We start from the raw sequence: 19664 nt of genomic DNA, 5'->3' as shown, positions 1-19664 counted from the left end.
CTGCTAAAAACTATTTTCTATAGGTTAGCGTTTCTTCATAGTTTTGCCCATTATTTATGCCCTTTTGTTCTTTCTACATGTGTGTATAGGCGTCTGTATACAAGAATAAATGAAAAACCCTGTGCTTGACTCTGTGTTTAGATGTATAATTATGTACGCTTATTTGTTGTGTTTTTATCTGTGACAGTGCTAGTGATGTTCAAATAATGCTTGTCTTTTTATTGTTGATATAGTTGTTAAAAAGTATCTAAACTAACAAGCCGATTAGCGGATACTTTTTTTAATAAAATCCAAAAACACACGAGCGCCATACACGGTATAGGCGCGCTCCTCGTCTTATTCTGAAATTCCCAACCGGATGTGGCCTTGCATAAATCCCGTTGGTGTTCCGCCTGTGGAAAAGCGACCGTTGGAGCGTTTTCGCTTCACCGTGCTCCCATCCGTTGTGTCCGTCAGCGGCCATATCTACTGTAACCGCATTCATTCATTTTTAGACGCACTGCTATTTTTTTCTTGAACCAAAAGACGGCTATTTAGTGAGAAAGCCGTGAGCATCTCGTTGTTTCGTTACCCTCTCGGACGTTTGTCGGTTTATGCCTCGGTGAGTGTCCGTTGAAGGCTGGGTGGTAACAGTTCGGCTTCACGATGATCGAGCGACCAGAAACCGCGGTTCCCAGCATCGCTGTAAGTACACCACTCTTCACAACACGTCTGTGGCTTTTTCCGCCAAATAAACTTATTATAATAAACTCCTCAACCGTTACCGTGGGTTTCTGGCTCCGCTGGTATTGACTTGGAGGATTGCAGACCAGGCTCCGTTAAAAAAATGTTCCGTTTTAGGGTGGTTCGGATTTTTACAAATACCAGCCTTTGACTAAGACGTAATTTTCATCTCCTGCGATATGAATATAATGTGGTGAACACTCCGGCGTTAAATTTGATTGACCATATAATAAGTACTTCACTATATGGCATCATTTTAAAGCGAATCACGCCTCATTCCTCCTGTGTAGCCTCGTTTTATAAATGAAGCGATGTTTGAATGACGAACAATGACTTTAATTTGTTTTAATATGTGGAGGTGGATTCTGTGTCAATTTACCTTTTGGACAGCGCAATTATGGTGTTGCTTATAAAATGTCACTGTTTTGAACAGAGCCTGGCTTGAGAGCTCCCATAACAGAGCAGCACGTATCGGGGGTTACGTGGTCTGGTGTCAATTATCGCTGTGTGCACAAAGAGATGGGCTTAGTGGGGTTTCTTTTAGGAGTATTTACACAGAGTTACTTGTCTAATTTTTAAACGCTGCGACTGTGAGACTCAGATCGGTTTGCTTTTCCATGCTAGAGTCCCTTAAAGAAATATCACTTTTTAATATTCTTAACAACAGCTTTGGCACAGTGGCCCTGACCCTCGGGTCAGTGGGGCTGTGGCCCTTTCAGTCCTCTTTATTTGCATGTTGTTGGCTTTGTTCAGGGCATTTTAAACTGACACTTAGATTTAGCAATGAGTCCCTGCTCACCACACAACACAGCACACATTGTATTTCTGCCGCATCTGTTTCTGTAATCCAGTACGAGGTGATTGGCAGTGACTCCCCCAGGCATAAAAGTGTGCACGGTGCTAAAAAATAATCAAAGAAAACATACATTCACTGTGCTCATATGAATCAACGTTTAAGCGATGCATTATTTAGCACACAATGCATTAATATTGAAGTTGAAAACAGCTGAGGAGGCAGTGAGAGGGCCACAGCATCAGCTGCTGCATGCATGAGGGGGTGGACTTGGCATCACAGATGATGTCAGTGAACCAAGCAGCTACTATCACCACTGGGTTAGACTGGGGGATGGGGTAGTATGAATGGTATGGACTGACTAGCCTTCCTCTCTCATCCCCCATTACTTCCTTCTTTACAGTCCCTTGCCTGTTGCTCAGTTAGTCACTTTCTCGTCAGAAATAGCCACACTGCAGCTGTTACACCAATGTGAATATTATGCGGAAATGTGATGTATGATAGTGCATGCATACTATTTTATTCATGTAGTGTCCCATCTGATCCATAGACTCTCCGCTAACCACCCACTCACACTTTTTTTGTGAGCTAAATGCTGACTGGTTTTCACTAATACATGCTTCCATATAGTTAAAGATCCACTGCTGTGTGAGCTACATGGAAACAGATCAACCATCATAGGTGGTATCTTATGTAACCAGTGGCAGATTTGGGTGTGGGCAGCAGCTGGAACTTACTCTCATCTGGCAGGCAGCCACACACTTTGGCAGCAGCCCTGTTATGCTTCATTCAAGCAAGGTAATAACAGAGATACACTTACCCAACTTTTTTACTTGTCTGATGCAGTAGAGATGCCTTGGTTTTGGGTATGAGCTGATACTGAGTTCTAATTCAGAGCTAGTGTTAAATTAGTGAGCTGTATACCTCACCACGAGGGAACATTGTTTTCCTATCTTTGTAAAAATAAAATGAACCGAAGACATCCAAGAATATAAATTTACTGAATGTGGATTTATTATAACTAATAAATAAACTAAAATCAGAATCACCTGTTTTTCCTGCATTTGTTTAATTTTAGCACAGCGTGAGAATCTTTATCTGTATACAGCTAATACTTATGGACATGCTAGGCTCTCCTTTCTCTATTCTCACTGTGAGTGCATCCCATCACACACAAACACATCAGGTGTGCAATGGAGCTCTAAGAGTCAGGTGATGTGAATTATTAAACATCAAGTTGATCTCATTATGTTACTGTAAGTGTGATTAAAGTTTGCTAGCAAATGTTTCTGCTGGTTTACACTTCAGAGTGAAATCTTCCACTTAACTGAGGAACCTTCTTAAACAGTTGCCATAACCTGACGTACCTCCCTGGAAGAAGAAATAATAATTATAGCATCAGCAGGAGTACTCGCATATGTCTGGAGGTAGGTTACTGAAACTATCCCTAATGGATGTGAGGGAGCATACTGTGAAGTGCCCCCAGGGGAAAAAGAAAAATGGCTACAAGAGTGGGGACCCTGGAGGGGGAAGTCCCAGCATTTTATTTGTTTCTGTCTGCTGGCAACGTAAATAAAACATCGGGACACAACTACACAGTACTTAACACATGATGCATCAGCATAAATGCCGGCAATGACGTTGGCCACTTATGTAGGTTACGTTGTAGGATCTAGATTCTAAATCAGACCATAGACTGAACATAACCACAGTGATGAAGTGGAATAGAGGGTGAAGGCTAGGGCTGGGCTATATCATACCGTTCGCGGTAATAGTAATAGTAATTTTGGGCAACGATAGGAAAATGAAATATCGCGATAGAATATGGGTAAAACGCGCATGCGTAGTGCCTTTGTTTACATACGCACATGGCGGCCACGCAGAATGAGAAGGGCGAAAGTGGATCGTTAAATGAAACCGATGAACCAGAATTGGTTTGTAAAAATGCTGCAACTTCAGTGGTGTGGAACTGGTTTGGCTCTCGTCCGTCAGATACACAACAAAGCACTATTTTTCGTAGCGCATGCTAGCGGGCCGTCGTTTTTACCGTGTTGTTTGGAAAGTACGGCACACTTAAAATCAATCCTTTGATTTTTCTGAAACTTGACAGTGCCCTTATAATCCCGTGTGCCTTATGTATGAACTCTGGTTGTGTTTACTGACCTCGAAACGATTTTATGTACATGGCGCTCGAAAATCTCAAATGTTTTACTGCGACTTTGCTAAGCTACGAAGCCGCACCGCTTGATGGATTGTCGGAGCATTACGGCTATCGTAGGCAGGAGCCTCGCGGAGTGATACGTACTGTGCTTCAACATAATGTTACCGTATTGTGTGTGTATAACCTCTTAAGTTTTGTGGATATTATACATGGTTATGCTGAGGATATGTTGGCCAATTTCCACTGGAAATGCCTTTTGGTTAAACTGTTAGCAAGGAATTTGCACTGTTACATTTTTATATAAGTTTAATGCACATAAAAAAACAGCTGCTTGTTTAAGTGAAAATACATTGATGGGGTTTTTTTGCACTAATAAAGTTGTGGAGTTGTAAAGTATTTTGTCTAGTGTCAATTATATCGTCAGTTATATCGTTATCGCAAATTTTCAAATGTATATCGTGATAAATATTTTTGGTCATATCGCCCTGCCCTAGTGAAGGCAGTCTGACCCTTTCAATCAGCTTGCTTGACTACACTTTGTTGTTCATGTGAGTTAATAAGAAAAGCGACACAAAACTACAGGCCTTTTACTCTCAAGTTCCTCCATGCTGCGTTGTCCCTCCTGCTAACAGCAGGTACACTTAAGCATGGCATACTAAAAAGAGATAAATATAAGATCAAACATGAAAGATTGTAAAATATGGACACAAATCTCCTTATGAAGCTTCCTGGTTCTGAAACCAGATGTGATGAGTGAGGGGTGGATTCTTTTTTCAGAGGTCAGAGGCTGTATAGACTTTTATAGGACCAGAAGTGTTTTTGCAAAAACGGATATGACTGTTAGGTGTCACCTCTGTTAAGCTGTCCACTGTTTCTGCTATTGGTGTTTTGAGTTTGCTTTTCTTTCTAATTATGTGACAAACATGGCTTTCTGTGAGGAACAGACACTCCAAGAAGTTTGTGCTTCACTTCTCCCAAAGTTAAAATGGTAGTATTTAGTGTAATTAGTCTGTTAGTGCTAATTAACAAGTATGGATGTAAGTGCTTTTCATCCATGCAGTTTATAGATGTAGCTTGCTAATATTAGCTTCAGAATATGTATTCCAGAACCGCCTGCTGACATCCTCGTAATAACATCCATCTTTCATAAACAGTGTATACACGGTTTATATACGTCTATTCTTCTTTGTATTCTAAAGCAGCCCTTTTGAATTATGAACTGGAAGTGGATATTACTGGCTGCCCTCTTGTCACTGTAGCACAGAGTGATACCCTGGAGCACTTTGCACAGAGATATCCACTGTATATTTGGAGAACGAGAGAGTCAAACGAGTGGATTAAAGTACCACACTGATGTGTCTTTTGCTGTTGTCCTTCATCATTCCTTTCTTGCTTCTCTATATCTTTATATCGTCATGCTTGCATGAATTTGCACTCGTGGATGACTATAGCGCATGAGATCAGCGTTCCATGCTTCTTCTAGGGGCGATCGTGGCTCAAGAGTTAGGAGTTCGCCTTGTAATCGGAAGGTTGCCGGTTCGAGCCCCGGCTCGGACAGTCTCGGTCGTTGTGTCCTTGGGCAAGACACTTCACCCGTTGCCTACTGGTGGTGGTCAGAGGGCCCGGTGGCGCCAGTGTCCGGCAGCCTCGCCTCTGTCAGTGCGCCCCAGGGTGGCTGTGGCTACAATGTAGCTTGCCATCACCAGTGTGTGAATGTGTGTGTGAATGGGTGGATGACTGGATATGTAAAGCGCTTTGGGGTCCTTAGGGACTAGTAAAAGCGCTATATAAATACAGGCCATTTACCATTTACCATTCTTTTTCACACAGCTTTACTCAGGCCATGTGGCTCAGATGTGTTTTTCTCTGTTTGGTGCTGTGAAGATCAATGCTGCGTATGTAACACACACTCTACTAGCGTCTGTGTGACTCAGGCATAGAAACACTGGAAAGTGCTTCAGGCAAGTTCAGAGTAGTTAAGCCTGCTGTCGACCTGTGTTCATCCCTAGTATTGATTATTTGCATAGATTGCTTCCTTTTTTTTTTCTTTTTTTTTTTTGCTGCTGTCTGTGAGCTGTTAATATCCACTGTTGATGGTGGTGTGTAACTTAGTTTTCTGAATATCACAGATCTAAGGCTTGTACCGTGTTAATATCAGGTTAGATCCGTGGCAGGAAGTTTCCCCGAGGAACAGGAACCTGATGTGTGTCATTTTTGTAGTTATAAATGTAAAAATATAGCTACAGCCAGCATGTTGTATAGAACGCTTTGAGTACTCCGGGAGAGTAGAAGAGCACTATGTAAGAATCAGACCATTTATACTTACCATTAATACAATTTATTATAGTGTTTGTCCAGCATTTTAAAAACATGAAACTCCAGGCACATTGTTTTGCTTGTGGAATGGAGGCGTCCATTTTGTGACAAATCATCTAGCCTTTGCAGTGACTTAACATAAAACTTAACATAAAAGAGTTTAACATAAAACTGTTGCACTTCAAATATGTCATCAAATTAATTTTTGTAAATTTTCAAGGGTTTGTAAATTTAAGGGTTTGCAGCAGATAACTTAATACTCCAGAGGAGTTTTTCATAAATGGACACAAGCACTAAAAATGTTAGTAAATGTACTAAAAAAAGCTGAAATCAACATGGTATGAATCATTTGACTGCAGTCACAAAGAAGCTTTTTTTCCTGTACCATATCTAAATTTTGTCTCTAAATAATTTGGGACTGATGTAAGTTGAAATTTTTGTTTTAGCTCACAGATCTTCTGGCTGGGTTTGTGGCACTTTCTGGTTAATTGAGTGTTGTCGTTGGGTGGGTGGGCAATGTTTACACCCAAGTTTGTGAATGTGATTACTTGAGAAAGAAGGAATGAGCTTCAAATGTATACCATAGGTGTATGTACTAAAATTCTCGGACAAGTTTGAATCTCAGCGACCTCAAAGCCAGAGGTCAAGATTTCGGAAAATCCTGTGATTGCGATAACTCAAGAAGGAACTCACCTAGGATTTTGAAATCGATACAATAGGTGATTCTACTACAAACGCCCTTGCTGTTAAAACCTGTAGCTCAGGATTTGCAGCAAGTTGTAGTTTGAATCTTCTTCACATCTAATGTGGAAAAGAAGTAGATTGGATGGAACAACTCTTTCAATATATGACAGCTTGAATGTCAGAGTGCATGATATCACTGTAGATACTAAAGTTAGCAAATGTAATTATAATGGTGGTGTCTGGTTCTGGGTTGGAGGGGCTTAAAGAAGAGCGTCACTCTGAGGTCAACAGTTGATTCAAAAGTAGATGTGGCAGGAAATGGTTATCACTCTCTGTTTCAGTCTTTCTGAGGCGTTCTCTGCCTTTTACCAAGAGTCAGCTGGGACAGTTGACACTAGTTACTGACTAGTTAAGTCAAAAACAAGAAATTCAGGAGCAAAACATCTGAAATTGATCGAGTGGTTAAATTTCTGCAATAAAAATAGCTGTTTCCTACACTGGCAATGATGCAGTCCATTTTGAAAATTCAGTGGGCTAATTTTCCAAATGGTTCCAGAAAGAGAAACGCACAAATTTTGACACTTTTCTAAAAATGGTTAAAGTGTTTATGGAATGGAGAAAGGGCTGCTGACTTTAGCTGTGGGTGGTTTTTAACCCCCAGCAGACCTCTCAGTGCTGCACTTTCCATCAGTGCCACGCCTGGCAGCCTCAGAGGTCAGCAATCGATGTGTTTGGAGGGCGGGGTTTTATTTTGACAGCAGGCTGGGAGATACGGAGAGGTAGAGGGAGATCAGTGATCTGGCCTGCCTTCAGTACGACCGGTCTTTCATGCGGGACATGATGGACACTATTCACGTAGGACCTTCTTCCTTTGCTTGTCTTCATTCTCTTTGTTTGTGTGTTCTTGTGTTTATTGAGGAAATGATTGGCCTCGTGTATTGGTGTTTTCCACTTTCATTTTTCATGGACTTTGACAGAATTGACTCGACTTCCTCTTTCCATCGAAGAGAAAACCTGTTATTTCTCTCTTCTTCCACTCACTTCTGTTCCCCTTATAACAGTCTTTATGTATTGAACCCAGCTGTACTTCATCTCTTAGAGGCTCTGCCACTGTAGCACAGGAAAATTCTAGTAACAGGTTTACAAAAGCAAGATTTGTGTCACCTTGTGTGTCCAAATCCAGCTGTTTGTCTTAACAAGTGCATAAAGCTCCAGCTATTCTAAACATATATTTATTCTGATGCGTGTTTAAGAGTCTGAGTGTGTTATTGATTCATGCTGTTGATCTCTTTGACAGAATGTGTATTTTTTGTTTCAGCAGCGGAACCTAGAGGGCTACGTGGGCTTTGCCAACCTCCCCAACCAGGTGTATCGGAAGTCTGTCAAAAGAGGGTTTGAGTTCACATTAATGGTTGTAGGTAAGTTGGAAACATCAACACCTTGACTGTAAGTGAGGACACTCATGTGCATGTTTGCTTCTATTGTGTGTACACCTGCCACTGCTGTGTGTTTTTCATTGCTGCATGCATGAGTCATCAGCACAGGTTCAAAGACAGTAAAACATGTGTGGCATCCCATACATGTCACATTCAGCTGCTCAGGATGAAGAGTTGACAGTTTAAAAGGCAGTTAAAGGCTTCGAGGTGTTGTTGTTTTTGTTTTTTTGTTGTTTTTTTTGCCTGTCCCATTTGGTTCTTTAGCCATCAGAATTGTTGTCTGAAGACCAACAAGGATACCCAATGGATTTACTTTGCCAAATGAATCATCGTGGCATTGCCGTATTGGTCCATTTGGTCGATCTTTGTTTTTATTATTTATTATATTTTATTTTCAGATGTTACAGACGGGACAGACATGAGTGAGGGATAGGAAAGGGAGAAAGAAAGAGGAAGGAAAGGAAAAACAGAAGGGGAGAGGGACAGTGAGAAAGGGGGGGAGAAAAAAAATCAAAATCTCCTGGATCACCTGTTGAGAGAAGAATAGAAAACAAGCAAAAAAAACAAAGCAACATACTAAACACAACACCATCGCATTAATCTAGCTAAGTGTAAACAGCAGTAAATACTAAATATTCAATGTTGTTGTGCAGCACGCAGGACAGATGTGCTTCGAAGTAGCAGCCAAGAAAGGTGTAATTTGGGTCTACGAGCAGTGAACACCCGTGTGCATACCTGTGTGGATCAGCGCGCTTGTATTCCAAAGGTTTCTCCATGTAACGATCTGCTAGGGAGTGTGGGGGGGCCACAGCCCCGTCCTCCGGGGTGTGAAGCGGGTATGGAGGAGATCAAAACTCCAGACATCCAGAGGCCCCCAGAACACAAGAGACCATGGAAGACCAACAAAGGGGCAGCCGCGCCACTGTCCCAGTAAGAGCTGAGGAGAGTCCCAGATGAGGGCTCACTCAGCAGCCGCGGAGCAGAAGCCAGGGGGAGTTGCAGTGACGCGCCCATGAGCTCCGCCGGCCCCCAGCTGTGCCTGAGTGACCGAGCCCCAGGCCGAGAGGCCGGGGGCACCCCACCTCCGAAGGGGCCCAAGCGAGCCCCAGGCTCCAGGCCCCGATAAGCGGCCGCCAAGGAGTGAGCCGGTGTGTACCTGGACGCCCACCCCCAGACACAAAGAACCACCAACGCACCGACACCTGAGGGAGTCCGCCACCGGCAGGGGAAGTGGTGGTGGGTGGAGATAGGCCTCCAAACCTTGGAGGGCCTGAGGTGTCCCCAGAGAGGTGGCGTCTGACACCCAACCTGACATATAGACACAGACATACAGGCACACACAGACACAAACATCCATTCCCACCCTCATGCTCTCATATGCACTTACTCCACACTCAACCAACGTGGAGACAGACATAAAGAGACGCTGTACACACGATCACACTCCCCAAGCGTACTCTACAAACCGGGTCTAGGTACCCTTGCCCCTGGAGGGGGGAACTGCACCCAGACCCTGGTGGTGTTACCCTTTTCCCTGCGGTGGGGAGAGGCAGACCACCCCGACTCCGTAGCAGCAGGGAGGCCCCACACCCCAGACCGCAGTCGGACGGCCATCTCCTCCTAGCCCTCCCGCTCCAGCAGGCCGCAGAGAACGGGGGTGGGAGAAGACTCCAAACCTCCCTCCACCCGCTCATTGTAGTGTTGATGCATGTGTGTTCTAAGGTGCAATTAAAACCCAGGAGGGCATGGAGCTACCTGCCAGAGAGCAGCAGGTAAGCGCATGGTCCCTCCTGATAGCCCTCAATGTCTAAGTGTATTTAAAATTGAGAGGTGGGCAACGACGCCAGGGGTGAGGTATACACCCTGATGGTAATTTGGACTCCGTGATTGTGCCCACCCCCAAGATCCTATATGTATGTGTAATGAGAGTGTGAATAATGTGAATGTCTAAGTTGTGGGATAAAATTGAGGCAGAGGCAGCCAGAAGGGGACAGAGGGGGGGGGGTAGCCTCCTCTGCACCCTGGTGACATACCCCTACTCCAAGGCCCTGCATGTGTGGGTGGTTGTGGTGGAGCGGGAAGAGGGAGGCAGCTGGAGATGGGGAGGGAAGGAAGGGAGGGGCAGGTAACCCCTCCCTAGGGCCAGCTCCCCCGCTGACCCCAGTAGGCACTCCCATACTCCGCGACCCGCCAGGGAAAGGGCCCAGGCCCATCCAGACCGGGGCCCAGTGCAGCAGCGCCCCCCGGCCCCACAGAGCCCGGGACAGTCCACCCAACCCCACCACAGAGAAAACTGCACCCACCCCACCATCCACTCATCTTCCAGACTACATAAGACAGTAAACGCCCAGGCTGAGATCTTCCTCCACCTCTCCTGTATCTCCCCCTCCTGCAGAGAGAGTTCCTGAGGAGAGGAAAGCTCCTGCAAGATGTGGCTTCGAGGTGTTGTTCAGTGATGAAGAAAGTGTGTCTGTCACCTTAGTAAAAGATGGATTTCCACAGTTTCCCACAAGGGTTTTCTCACGTTCCTCTGGCCAGGACGCACAATGACACATCAGTGTGTTTTGGATGACTTCATTTGGAAAGTAAGCTGCAGGATGTCTGGTGAAAAATGTGGCTAACTGCATTACAGAGCAGGGGAAGTGGACAGGGGAGTGGTGGAACAATGGCTTGGATTGTCTATATAGATCTGAAGCAGAAGGTGGTCCACAGTTATTTTGATTGTAACAGATACGACTTTTGTTGTTGTTGTAAATATGTCCTCCATGTTTGTTCAGCTGTCACACATTTTGCTATGTATTTTTCACATAATGCTAAATATGTAAAAGGTCACTTTTTCACCAAGTTTTTTTTCACCAGCCAGTGCAATCCTAACTCGGGCATATAATGGCACAACACAAAGATTCAGATTTGTTTCTACTGTAATAGCCGTGTGTCTAGTTTGCCGGCTACTATAACTTAGCTACACATCTGTCTGGCTGTAGGTGTTTTGTTGCTGATTCTTTTCTATCTTTATACTGATTCTCAGATACAATATACTGTGTATATACAGCAACAGGACACTAGAATATAATAACGTGCAACAGCACAACAACAGTGCAGAATAATCATGTTTCTCATCACTGCCAGTCTTCAAAAAAACATCCACATGCCTTATCTGTGTGCTTCAGTTTCTCTTGTTTTGCATACTTCTTTGTCAGGAGTGTTAGTTTGTCTCTCTGCGTTCTCCAGCTTTATTACCCCATCTCTAACCCTAAAGTAAATAATACCATCTGACGTTAGTGCTTAGCTCTGTGTAGCCGAACTTCCTTATTTGGCCACAACAGGGAAATGAAACTTACAATATGAGTCGATCTTAAAGGAAAAATTCCAAAATTTTGGGAAACGCTCTTAGTGGCTTCCTGAAAAGGAATCGTCTTTAGCAGACTGAAGAATGGACTCATTTCTAACTCATAGTAACTAAAAGCAAGTCAATATTGGTAACCAATCGCTGTTGCTCTGTTTTGCTACTGATTTGACTTTTGGGGAAAAATATTTCTTGTTGTGCTTTAGAAATATTCTTTGTTTTTGTCTTAAACTGAACAACTTTTAAAATGTTTTAAGAGGTCATAAATCTAACTCTGTAGCCTGTGGTGACCCCGAGCTGTTCAGTGAATGGAGAGAGACATTAACGCAAAGAGGCGTCCACTCATTATTGTCTCAGTCTGGGGGTTTTAGTTTCCTGTTTAGTAAACAGCCACTGTGGAGGAGCAGTCGAGTGACAGTTTGGGAGAGGGCCACAAAGATCCACAATCAGCACCATCCTGTTTCAGGGTTTCTCACACGCGGGCCCCTCCGTCGCGTCTCAGATTTCTTAGCATGCAGCAGCATATAAATTTCACACATAACTAGCGAGCACGTTTTAAAGAGAAAGTTCAGTGGAAAGTTTCTCAGCTGCAGTCTGTTCCTGTATTCATCACACTGTTGTCTGAAAACGCTTGTTTTATTTAAACAGCACAGAGTGCAAAGACACTGATCACAAATTCTAGTACATCATGTTTTACCCGATTTATCAGGGTTCTGGTAAAAAATTGCATCATAATTATCATTTTTGAAATCTTAAAAAGAAAACACACAAAAAAGAAAAAAAAATACATCTTATTAATACTGGCTAATTACGATTCAGTTACACACGAATACTTGTTGGTTTTGGGGACGAGGCTCTGAAGGCGAAGAATCTTATCACAGGGAGGTTTTTGGTATGGTACTGCATACACGCACTGGAGAAAAAAAATGTGACAGGAAGGACCTGCTGAGACTCTGGATTAATCCATAGTGTTGCTGAAACAGCAACTAGTGTGTTTCTGTCTACCCAGATAAAGAGCTTAACGGGTTAAAAGTACCAATTAAATATGCAGGGCCACTTGTAATTGAGGTTGGCTCATGCAGTTTCAACACTTTTTGCAGCTTCTGTTGTTATATCTGTTAACATAGTCATGTTAGGCGTTTACTTCTACTGTTACCCTGAACAGATTTCCAGAGCAGTAGGTTAAACATTTGCGTCTGCATCATAAAATGCGGACTCGACCAAATATGAGGCTCATAAAAGTCACGATCACAGAACAATGTATTTTAATGGAGAAGTTGCAGAGGGGAAAAAAAGGAAATACCAGTGTTAGAAAGAGAGACAGAAGAGCTGATTATGTTTTGACTTGACGAGCAGCCAACTGGAGCTACAGTCTGAGACTAAAGGTTGGCTTCAGTTCTGCTGTACTTGGCATTGTCACGAAGTGTGAAAGCTCAGCTGGCCTCTGAGGCCCTGCATTGTTCTGCCGCACTTTTGGAAAGACAGATGGTGAAATATTAGACGACTGGGCTGATGCCTGCAGCTCACTTGCTCAGATTCCAGTAGTGCAAGCAAACACTTGAGCTTATTGTTAAGGCTTGACCTTAGAAACAAAAATGAAACCCCCCCAAAAAGAATTTTAAGTAAATATTACACTCTTAATCTATTAAATGGTAAATGGCCTGTATTTGTATAGCGCTTTTCTAGTCCCTAAGGACCCCAAAGCGCTTTACACAACCTGTCATCCACCCATTCACACACACATTCACACACGGGTGATGGCAAGCTACATTGTAGCCTGGGGCGCACTGACAGAGATTTTTTTTTTTTTTTTTTTAATGAAATTCGGTTTTTATTTTATTTATTTGGGGAATAAAGGAAAAAGAAATCTCTCCTCTGCTCTGTTTCACCTTGAGTCTTTTTTCTGTTCCCCCCCCCCCCACAGATCATAGGAGAGAGGGGTTAAAATAACCTTACCCAGGTTAACAGATATTTGTTACTTGCAATTTTTGATAAGATAAGACTTTATTGATCCCACAACAGGGAAATTTTTGCGTCACCTCAGCTCAGGTACAGACATCAGAAGGAAATACAAAAATACAAATAAGTACAATCGATGAAAAAAAGTAAGATAATACACTATATACAATGGTAGCATACACAGTATGTGATTATGGATATGGTTGGAAATATGGAAGACATAAACTATATAGCTTGACATAACTATTGTACCACTACTATTCCTATGTATAGACATGTACACACACATGTACACACTAAATATACATATGTATACATTAGGGGTGCAACGATACACAAAATTCACGGTTCGGTTCGATACTTTGGTGTCACGGTTCGATATTTTTTCGATACAAAAAAAATGTTCATGCCTTTTAATTTGTCATTTATTAAAATTATAAATATATATTTTAACTCAAAAGTACAGTTTTTAAATTTAACCCTAACCCTTGTGCGTGTTTTTTATTTTGACAGCGAATGCGCAGCTGCGGACCACTTATGTGCAGCCCTGGTTATTTAGCTCATCATATTGCAGCCACAGAAATTCTTTTGTCCATGAAACCATAAAGCTGCACTTTCTTTTTGCCTTATAGTCTGATTTGTCATAACTTTTCCGTTTTGTGGTAAGCTTTTCTTTGGCTGTCACTTCTTCACCCTGACCTGTCTTATTTGGCTCAGCAGAACTAAAATATATATCCTGCTGCTTTTACACACGCACTCGCATAAGCTCAGCGTTTCTCTGCATCCTCTCACATGTTTAAGCTTGCTGCGGGAGATTTCACTCGTCATGTTTGCATAGTAAGCTAACGATTGATAAGACGATGTCAGAGGAATTGGTGCGCAAATTATCATCACTCACAGATCAGTGCTGTCGCTCTCTATACACAGTTCGCGCGATTACAAAGTGAAAGCAAAAAACAAGCGCAAATTCAAACGCGATTTCAATATGTCACATATTGACAGTGGCTCACCGATGCCAATGACATAATTACCCAGCTACATTTCCAAAAGAATGCAAAAGCATTGACATATATTTTTCCTTCCTACAATAGCCCGACGGGCAGGGCAGAGATAGTTTTTGGTAGCCCGGCTGGAAAAAATCGCTAGCCCCGGGACGTCGGGCTAGCGATATTGCGAGCCCTGTATCTGATTGAGGAATCACTCATCTTTGGAAAAGAGAGTTTATTACAGAGAAATGGCTCTTTCCAAACTAAAAGCTATACTATACGCTTCTTCTGGGCTATATTCTTAGCAGCATATTAAACATATCAGGTCCCCATAAGGAGAATCATGTGCTAACTGCTGTCTAAATGACTCGGGTAAAGTTTGTAGCATGCATGCTTGTTGTTTTTGTCTGCTTCCGCTTGTCTTTGCACTAGGATCATGTAAATGTGCAGTCATATTCGTTGTGTTCCCACTAGTGCTTTCAGGTTAATCTCGTTGAAATGACCTTAGGCTAGACGGCCAACACGTTAACGAGCTAACTGCGCTAACACACTAGTTCCCACCCATGTAATTAAGCATTGCGTGGCACATCCAACATACTGTTTTACTTTTGTCCAAGGCTTACCTTCAGGGTCATACGTCACATGAAAACCAAAATAATTCTAAACGCCAGATCTGAATGAGGGTGGGGGAGGTTCAATTTGCCATGTTGCAAGGAGAGCTTAACTTCTGTCTCGCTAGCTTGCCCTGCGCTCTTCCTTCTGACGATGCTGTCTGTGTTGAGCGCTCAGTGGATCTGCGCTCGACAGTGCAGCCTAGGCGGAGTAGTCGAACGCAGATTCACTGAGCGCTCAACACAGACAGCATCGTCAGAAGGAAAGTTGATAAAATAAATTACAAATGTTGTATTGTTCGATACATATGCGTACCGAACCGAAAGCACTGTATCGAACGGTTCAATATCGATACGAATATCGTTGCACCCCTAGTATACATATACATACACATATACCTGCACATGTCCGTACACATGGAAGGTCCATTATGCATGAAGTGGTGACCGTGGATGTTCAGTGTCCAGTGACTTATGACATCGTGATTGAGGAGTTATAGAGTCTAACTGCTGTTGGGATGAATGATCTGCGAAAGCGCTCCTTCCTGCAGCGAGGGTGTTTCAGTCTCTGACTAAAGGAGCTGCTCAGCCCACTCACATACTCATGCAGTGGGTGATGTGGGTTGTTCGTGATGGATGTCAGCTTTACTAACATCCTCCTCTCGCCAACCACCTCCACAGACTCCAGGGGACATCCCAGCACGGAGCTAGACCTCCGCACCAGTTTGTCAATCCTGCTCCTGTCCCTGTCCGTGCAGCCACTCCCCCAGCAGGCCACTGCATAGAAAAGGGCAGATGCTACCACAGTGTCATAGAATGTCCTTAACAGAGTCCTGCAGACTCCGAAGGACCTCAGTCTCCTCAGCAGGTGGAGTCGACTCTGGCCCTTCTTATACAGGATGTCTGTATTTGTAGTTAGGGCTGCCACGATTAGTCGACTAGTCACGATTATGTCGACTATTAAAATCGTCGACGACTAATTTAATAGTCGACGCATCGTTTGAAGCTTTGTAAGATCACAAAGGACGCAGGAATGAGTAGTAGGATTTAAGAGTGTAATAACGGACTGAAACAGAAGATGGCAGCACTGCATGTACAAGGATGCCAGCTGCCGTTAAACCCCGAAGAAGAAGAAGCTGTGTCCCAGAATTCATAGCGCAGCCCAGCGCAGTTGTCAACAATGGCGGCAGCAATGGCGTGTCCAGCGGGGTGGCCTGGGGGGGCACAGGCCACCCCCCCAACCAGACTGGCCACCCCAGGTGCCACCCCAAAGGCAAAACAATAAAATTCAATCAAATATCAAATGTCCGATTATGTTTTCACGGTGACGCTCAGATATCCGAGTGTAAGTGAATGCAGCATCGGCTTCTGCGCTATGTGCATCAGGTTAGCAAAGGTAGGAGAGCGAAGCACGAAAGACAGCACTGCAGGAAACAATTTTTCGGTGAAAGAAAATGAGGACAGAATAAATGTCCCGGTAAGTAATATTAAGTTTGTTGAGTTTAGTAAACTAAGGTGAAATTAGAATACCAAGGAAAAAAATAACACTTAAAGAATTATTGCAGCCGTGGAATATTTCAGACAGTATGCTACTGAGGGCAGCTAACATACGAGTTATGAGTTATAAGATGTAATCTAAGTCGTAACATTGCTGTATGGAGCTGCAGATTTGGTTGCAGGTTAACATAGCTGGACTGGCCATCGGGCATACCAGGCATATGCCTGGTGACTTATTTTTTATTTTTTTTGTAATGGCATGAACAATGAGAGGTGGTGGATTGGCCAGATGCAGGTCGATGTGTAGAAATAACTCCGTTGTTTGGTGGTGGCTATGGCGGGGCTTCCACAGAGGCCAGCAGGTGGATGAGGGAAGGGGAGGCAGGAGGAGAGACCCGAGGCGGCCACCAGTCCGAGTGTCAGGTGAACTGAACTTCAGGTAAGAAGTCATGACCTGCAGTCTATCTGGGTCAGATACAAACTAAGTTTAGGTGGAGTTTATTTTCATTGTGCTGACTTTTTACTGTCAGTTGCAATAACTCATACTGCGTTCTAGCCAGCTTGACAGAGTTTTTATACAGCTGGGTGGGTGCTATGATGTTACTGATAGTGAACTTTATTTTATTCATAAGGTTAGTAGAGTTGCCAACGGCTCCTTAAAAATGGAATGGTCCCTCATTCAGAGAAAATATTACACGTTTCGTATTGAGCTGAGAAGAGATGCAGTTTGTCCCGAACTTTAGCTAGAATGGAAAAAGACACAAAGCTGGAGTTATTCTGTCTTTACGCTGCACAGCTGCCTCTTCTTCTCTCATTCTCTCCCCCTGCCTCTCCTGTTGCTACTTCAATCATGAAACTGATCAATGATCAGCTGATCGGCTTTTCTCTCTTGTTTATTTATCGCCCACTTTGCACCAGAAACAGGAAACCAGCAGATGTTGCGCTAAACAACAGCAGCACGTTTAAGCTTGATCAGCTGTTGTTAGAATGTATTTAATATTAATTTCTAGTATCAGCTGATGTTTGCTGGAGCCACAGCTGTAAAGCTGCTGGTCATTATGTCGGTTTGGATATCTGGTGAGAGGGAAACATGAAACCAGGAGATGTCCTTACTGAATCATCAGAGCTGAACAGGTGATGGAGAAACAGGTTTACCTTTTAGGTCACATGAATGAGTTGAAGGGAAGTTTTGAACTGTTTCTGAGAGGCAAATAACACCAGGATCCTTTTTTATGTAGCTGACAGCTGGTAACTGTGCAGGGGTGGATCTAGGAAAGTTTTGCCAGGGGGCCAGGTAGGGCATTAACAGGGAAAGGCACAAAGAAATACTTTTCTTTCTTATTCTCATTTAAAATACCTAGTTTTTATTAAATAATTATCTAAATCTTACAACCAAAGTTTTTATCTGACGTAAAATGTATAGAAATCATACATATACCAACAAGACAGTGTACATCACTGTCACAACAGGGTTTGTTTTCAGTCAAAGTCTTTATGGCTTTACTACCTGGTGGGTCGGCCTGTAGTGAAAATGCCCAATTTCTTTGTCCCAGTCCAGCCCTGCAGGTTATACTGGCAGTGTCACCATGCCAGCTGACTGTATTTCATCATCAGCCAGTGCTGTTCTTTATCAATATTACCAAAGTTTACCATAAGGCAGCATAGAAAGTATTTACTTGCTTTCAGGTTTTATTCAAATGTTAGTCTTTTCAGTTGTTTCCCCACTTTTTTCCTGTTTCAAAATCAAACACCAGTTTGTGAGAAGATTATCTTCTTTTTTTAACAGGCAGATAAAGTTTTACATTGGAACTGGCTAATTTGTCAATTGTATGTTACAAATGTTCGTATTTTAATATTCAAAAATGTTTTTGTCCAAAACATATGTGCACTATATGTCAGTAAAAATACTATGCAAATATTGCTGTCCTTGAATGCTGAGTAAACACTGACAAAGCACTGATTGTATCTCTTGTACTTTATCAACGCAGTATCTAAAAACTTTGCACCGTAGTGGTTAAAATCTCATTCTAATAAGAGTTAAAAGTGCATTTGGTTATTAGGTTTATAGGATTATTGAATTATGGTTAACGGTTGGTAGAATTTTTTTTTTAAACATTATCTGCCAATTACATCTGCCACCCTTCTCCAAATCTGTGCCCCTACCTGGCCCCCCCAACAAAAATTTTCTAGACACGCCACTGGGCGGCAGCTAGTTAGTTTTAACTTTACTCTTATTATTCTTTCTGGGTCACAAAATAAACGTTTAACATATTTTCAGGCGAGAATGTAGCTGTGTAAACCTCAAATATCTGCTCAGTTTATCAAGACACCACATATTTTCAAAAGCGCTCCGACGTTTTCGGAGACGTCTGTTACCCACTAGCTCGTTAGCTAGGCGGGGGCAAGGCTAACTAGAGCCGTGAGAACACCGGACTCCCGGCAAATCGTTTTCAAACCCACCGCCGTCTTTCGCTAGTCAGGTTATATATATATATATATATATATATATATATATATATATATATATATATATATATATATATATATATATATATATATAAGTCACTTAGATAACTTAAAAATGTTATTGTTTGGCTTTCTTTAGTATTTTATTTGTTCCTGAGTAAATCGGTTTGGCTGAGATTAAAGTTATAGTTTTTGCACAGCTAAAACTGTCAAGCAGACAGCTGATTATCAGAAGTGTGAGACGCTGGAGAATATACTCCGGTGTCCTGTTATATTTTAGAAAGCAAGGAGTTTATTAAACTTCACCGAAACAATCTGCAAATTTCATTAAAAATAAACTACCATCTTGTCTTTATTTTTAGTTAGCACAAACACTTCAAGCTGTAAGCTAATGATAGTTATATAAGACCAGATGCTGCTGGTGCAATAAGCTGTACGCTGTACGTCCAATGGATGATGATCTGATTAGTCGACTAATCGCAAAAATAATCGGTGACTAGTCGACTATCAAAATAATCGTTTGTGGCAGCCCTATTTGTAGTTCAGTCCAGTTTATTGTTGAGGTGAACACCCAGGTACTTATAAGAGTCCACTATCTCAATGTCTTTCCCTTGGATGTTCACCGGTGTTGTAGGGGGTTTGATTGATTGATTGAATCTTTATTTTGAACATGTTGAAAAAGTATA

The 19664-nt window shown here is 42.6% G+C and overlaps 1 protein-coding gene across 2 annotated transcripts in view; it reads left to right on the top strand.

Annotated features, from left to right (window-relative positions):
- Positions 1-383: 383 nt before the first annotated feature.
- Positions 384-19664, top strand: part of LOC146666744 (septin-7-like) — a 69455-nt gene continuing 50174 nt past the window's right edge. The window contains exons 1-2 of one of the 2 annotated variants that reach the window (XM_085414882.1): positions 384-684; positions 7999-8095. In XM_085414882.1, coding sequence (XP_085271008.1) covers positions 646-684; positions 7999-8095 — 136 coding nt within the window. In that variant the 5' untranslated portion in view covers positions 384-645. Of the gene's footprint in view, positions 685-7995; positions 8096-19664 lie in introns of both variants that reach the window. The other variant, XM_085414881.1, reaches the window with a different exon arrangement.

Source organism: Rhamphochromis longiceps, linkage group LG7 (genome assembly GCF_057381845.1).
Source record: "Rhamphochromis longiceps isolate RC_006_pf linkage group LG7, R_longiceps_female_GT1.1, whole genome shotgun sequence".
Taxonomy (NCBI): Eukaryota; Metazoa; Chordata; class Actinopteri; order Cichliformes; family Cichlidae; genus Rhamphochromis; species Rhamphochromis longiceps.
This window is presented reverse-complemented; position numbering and strand designations above follow the sequence as displayed.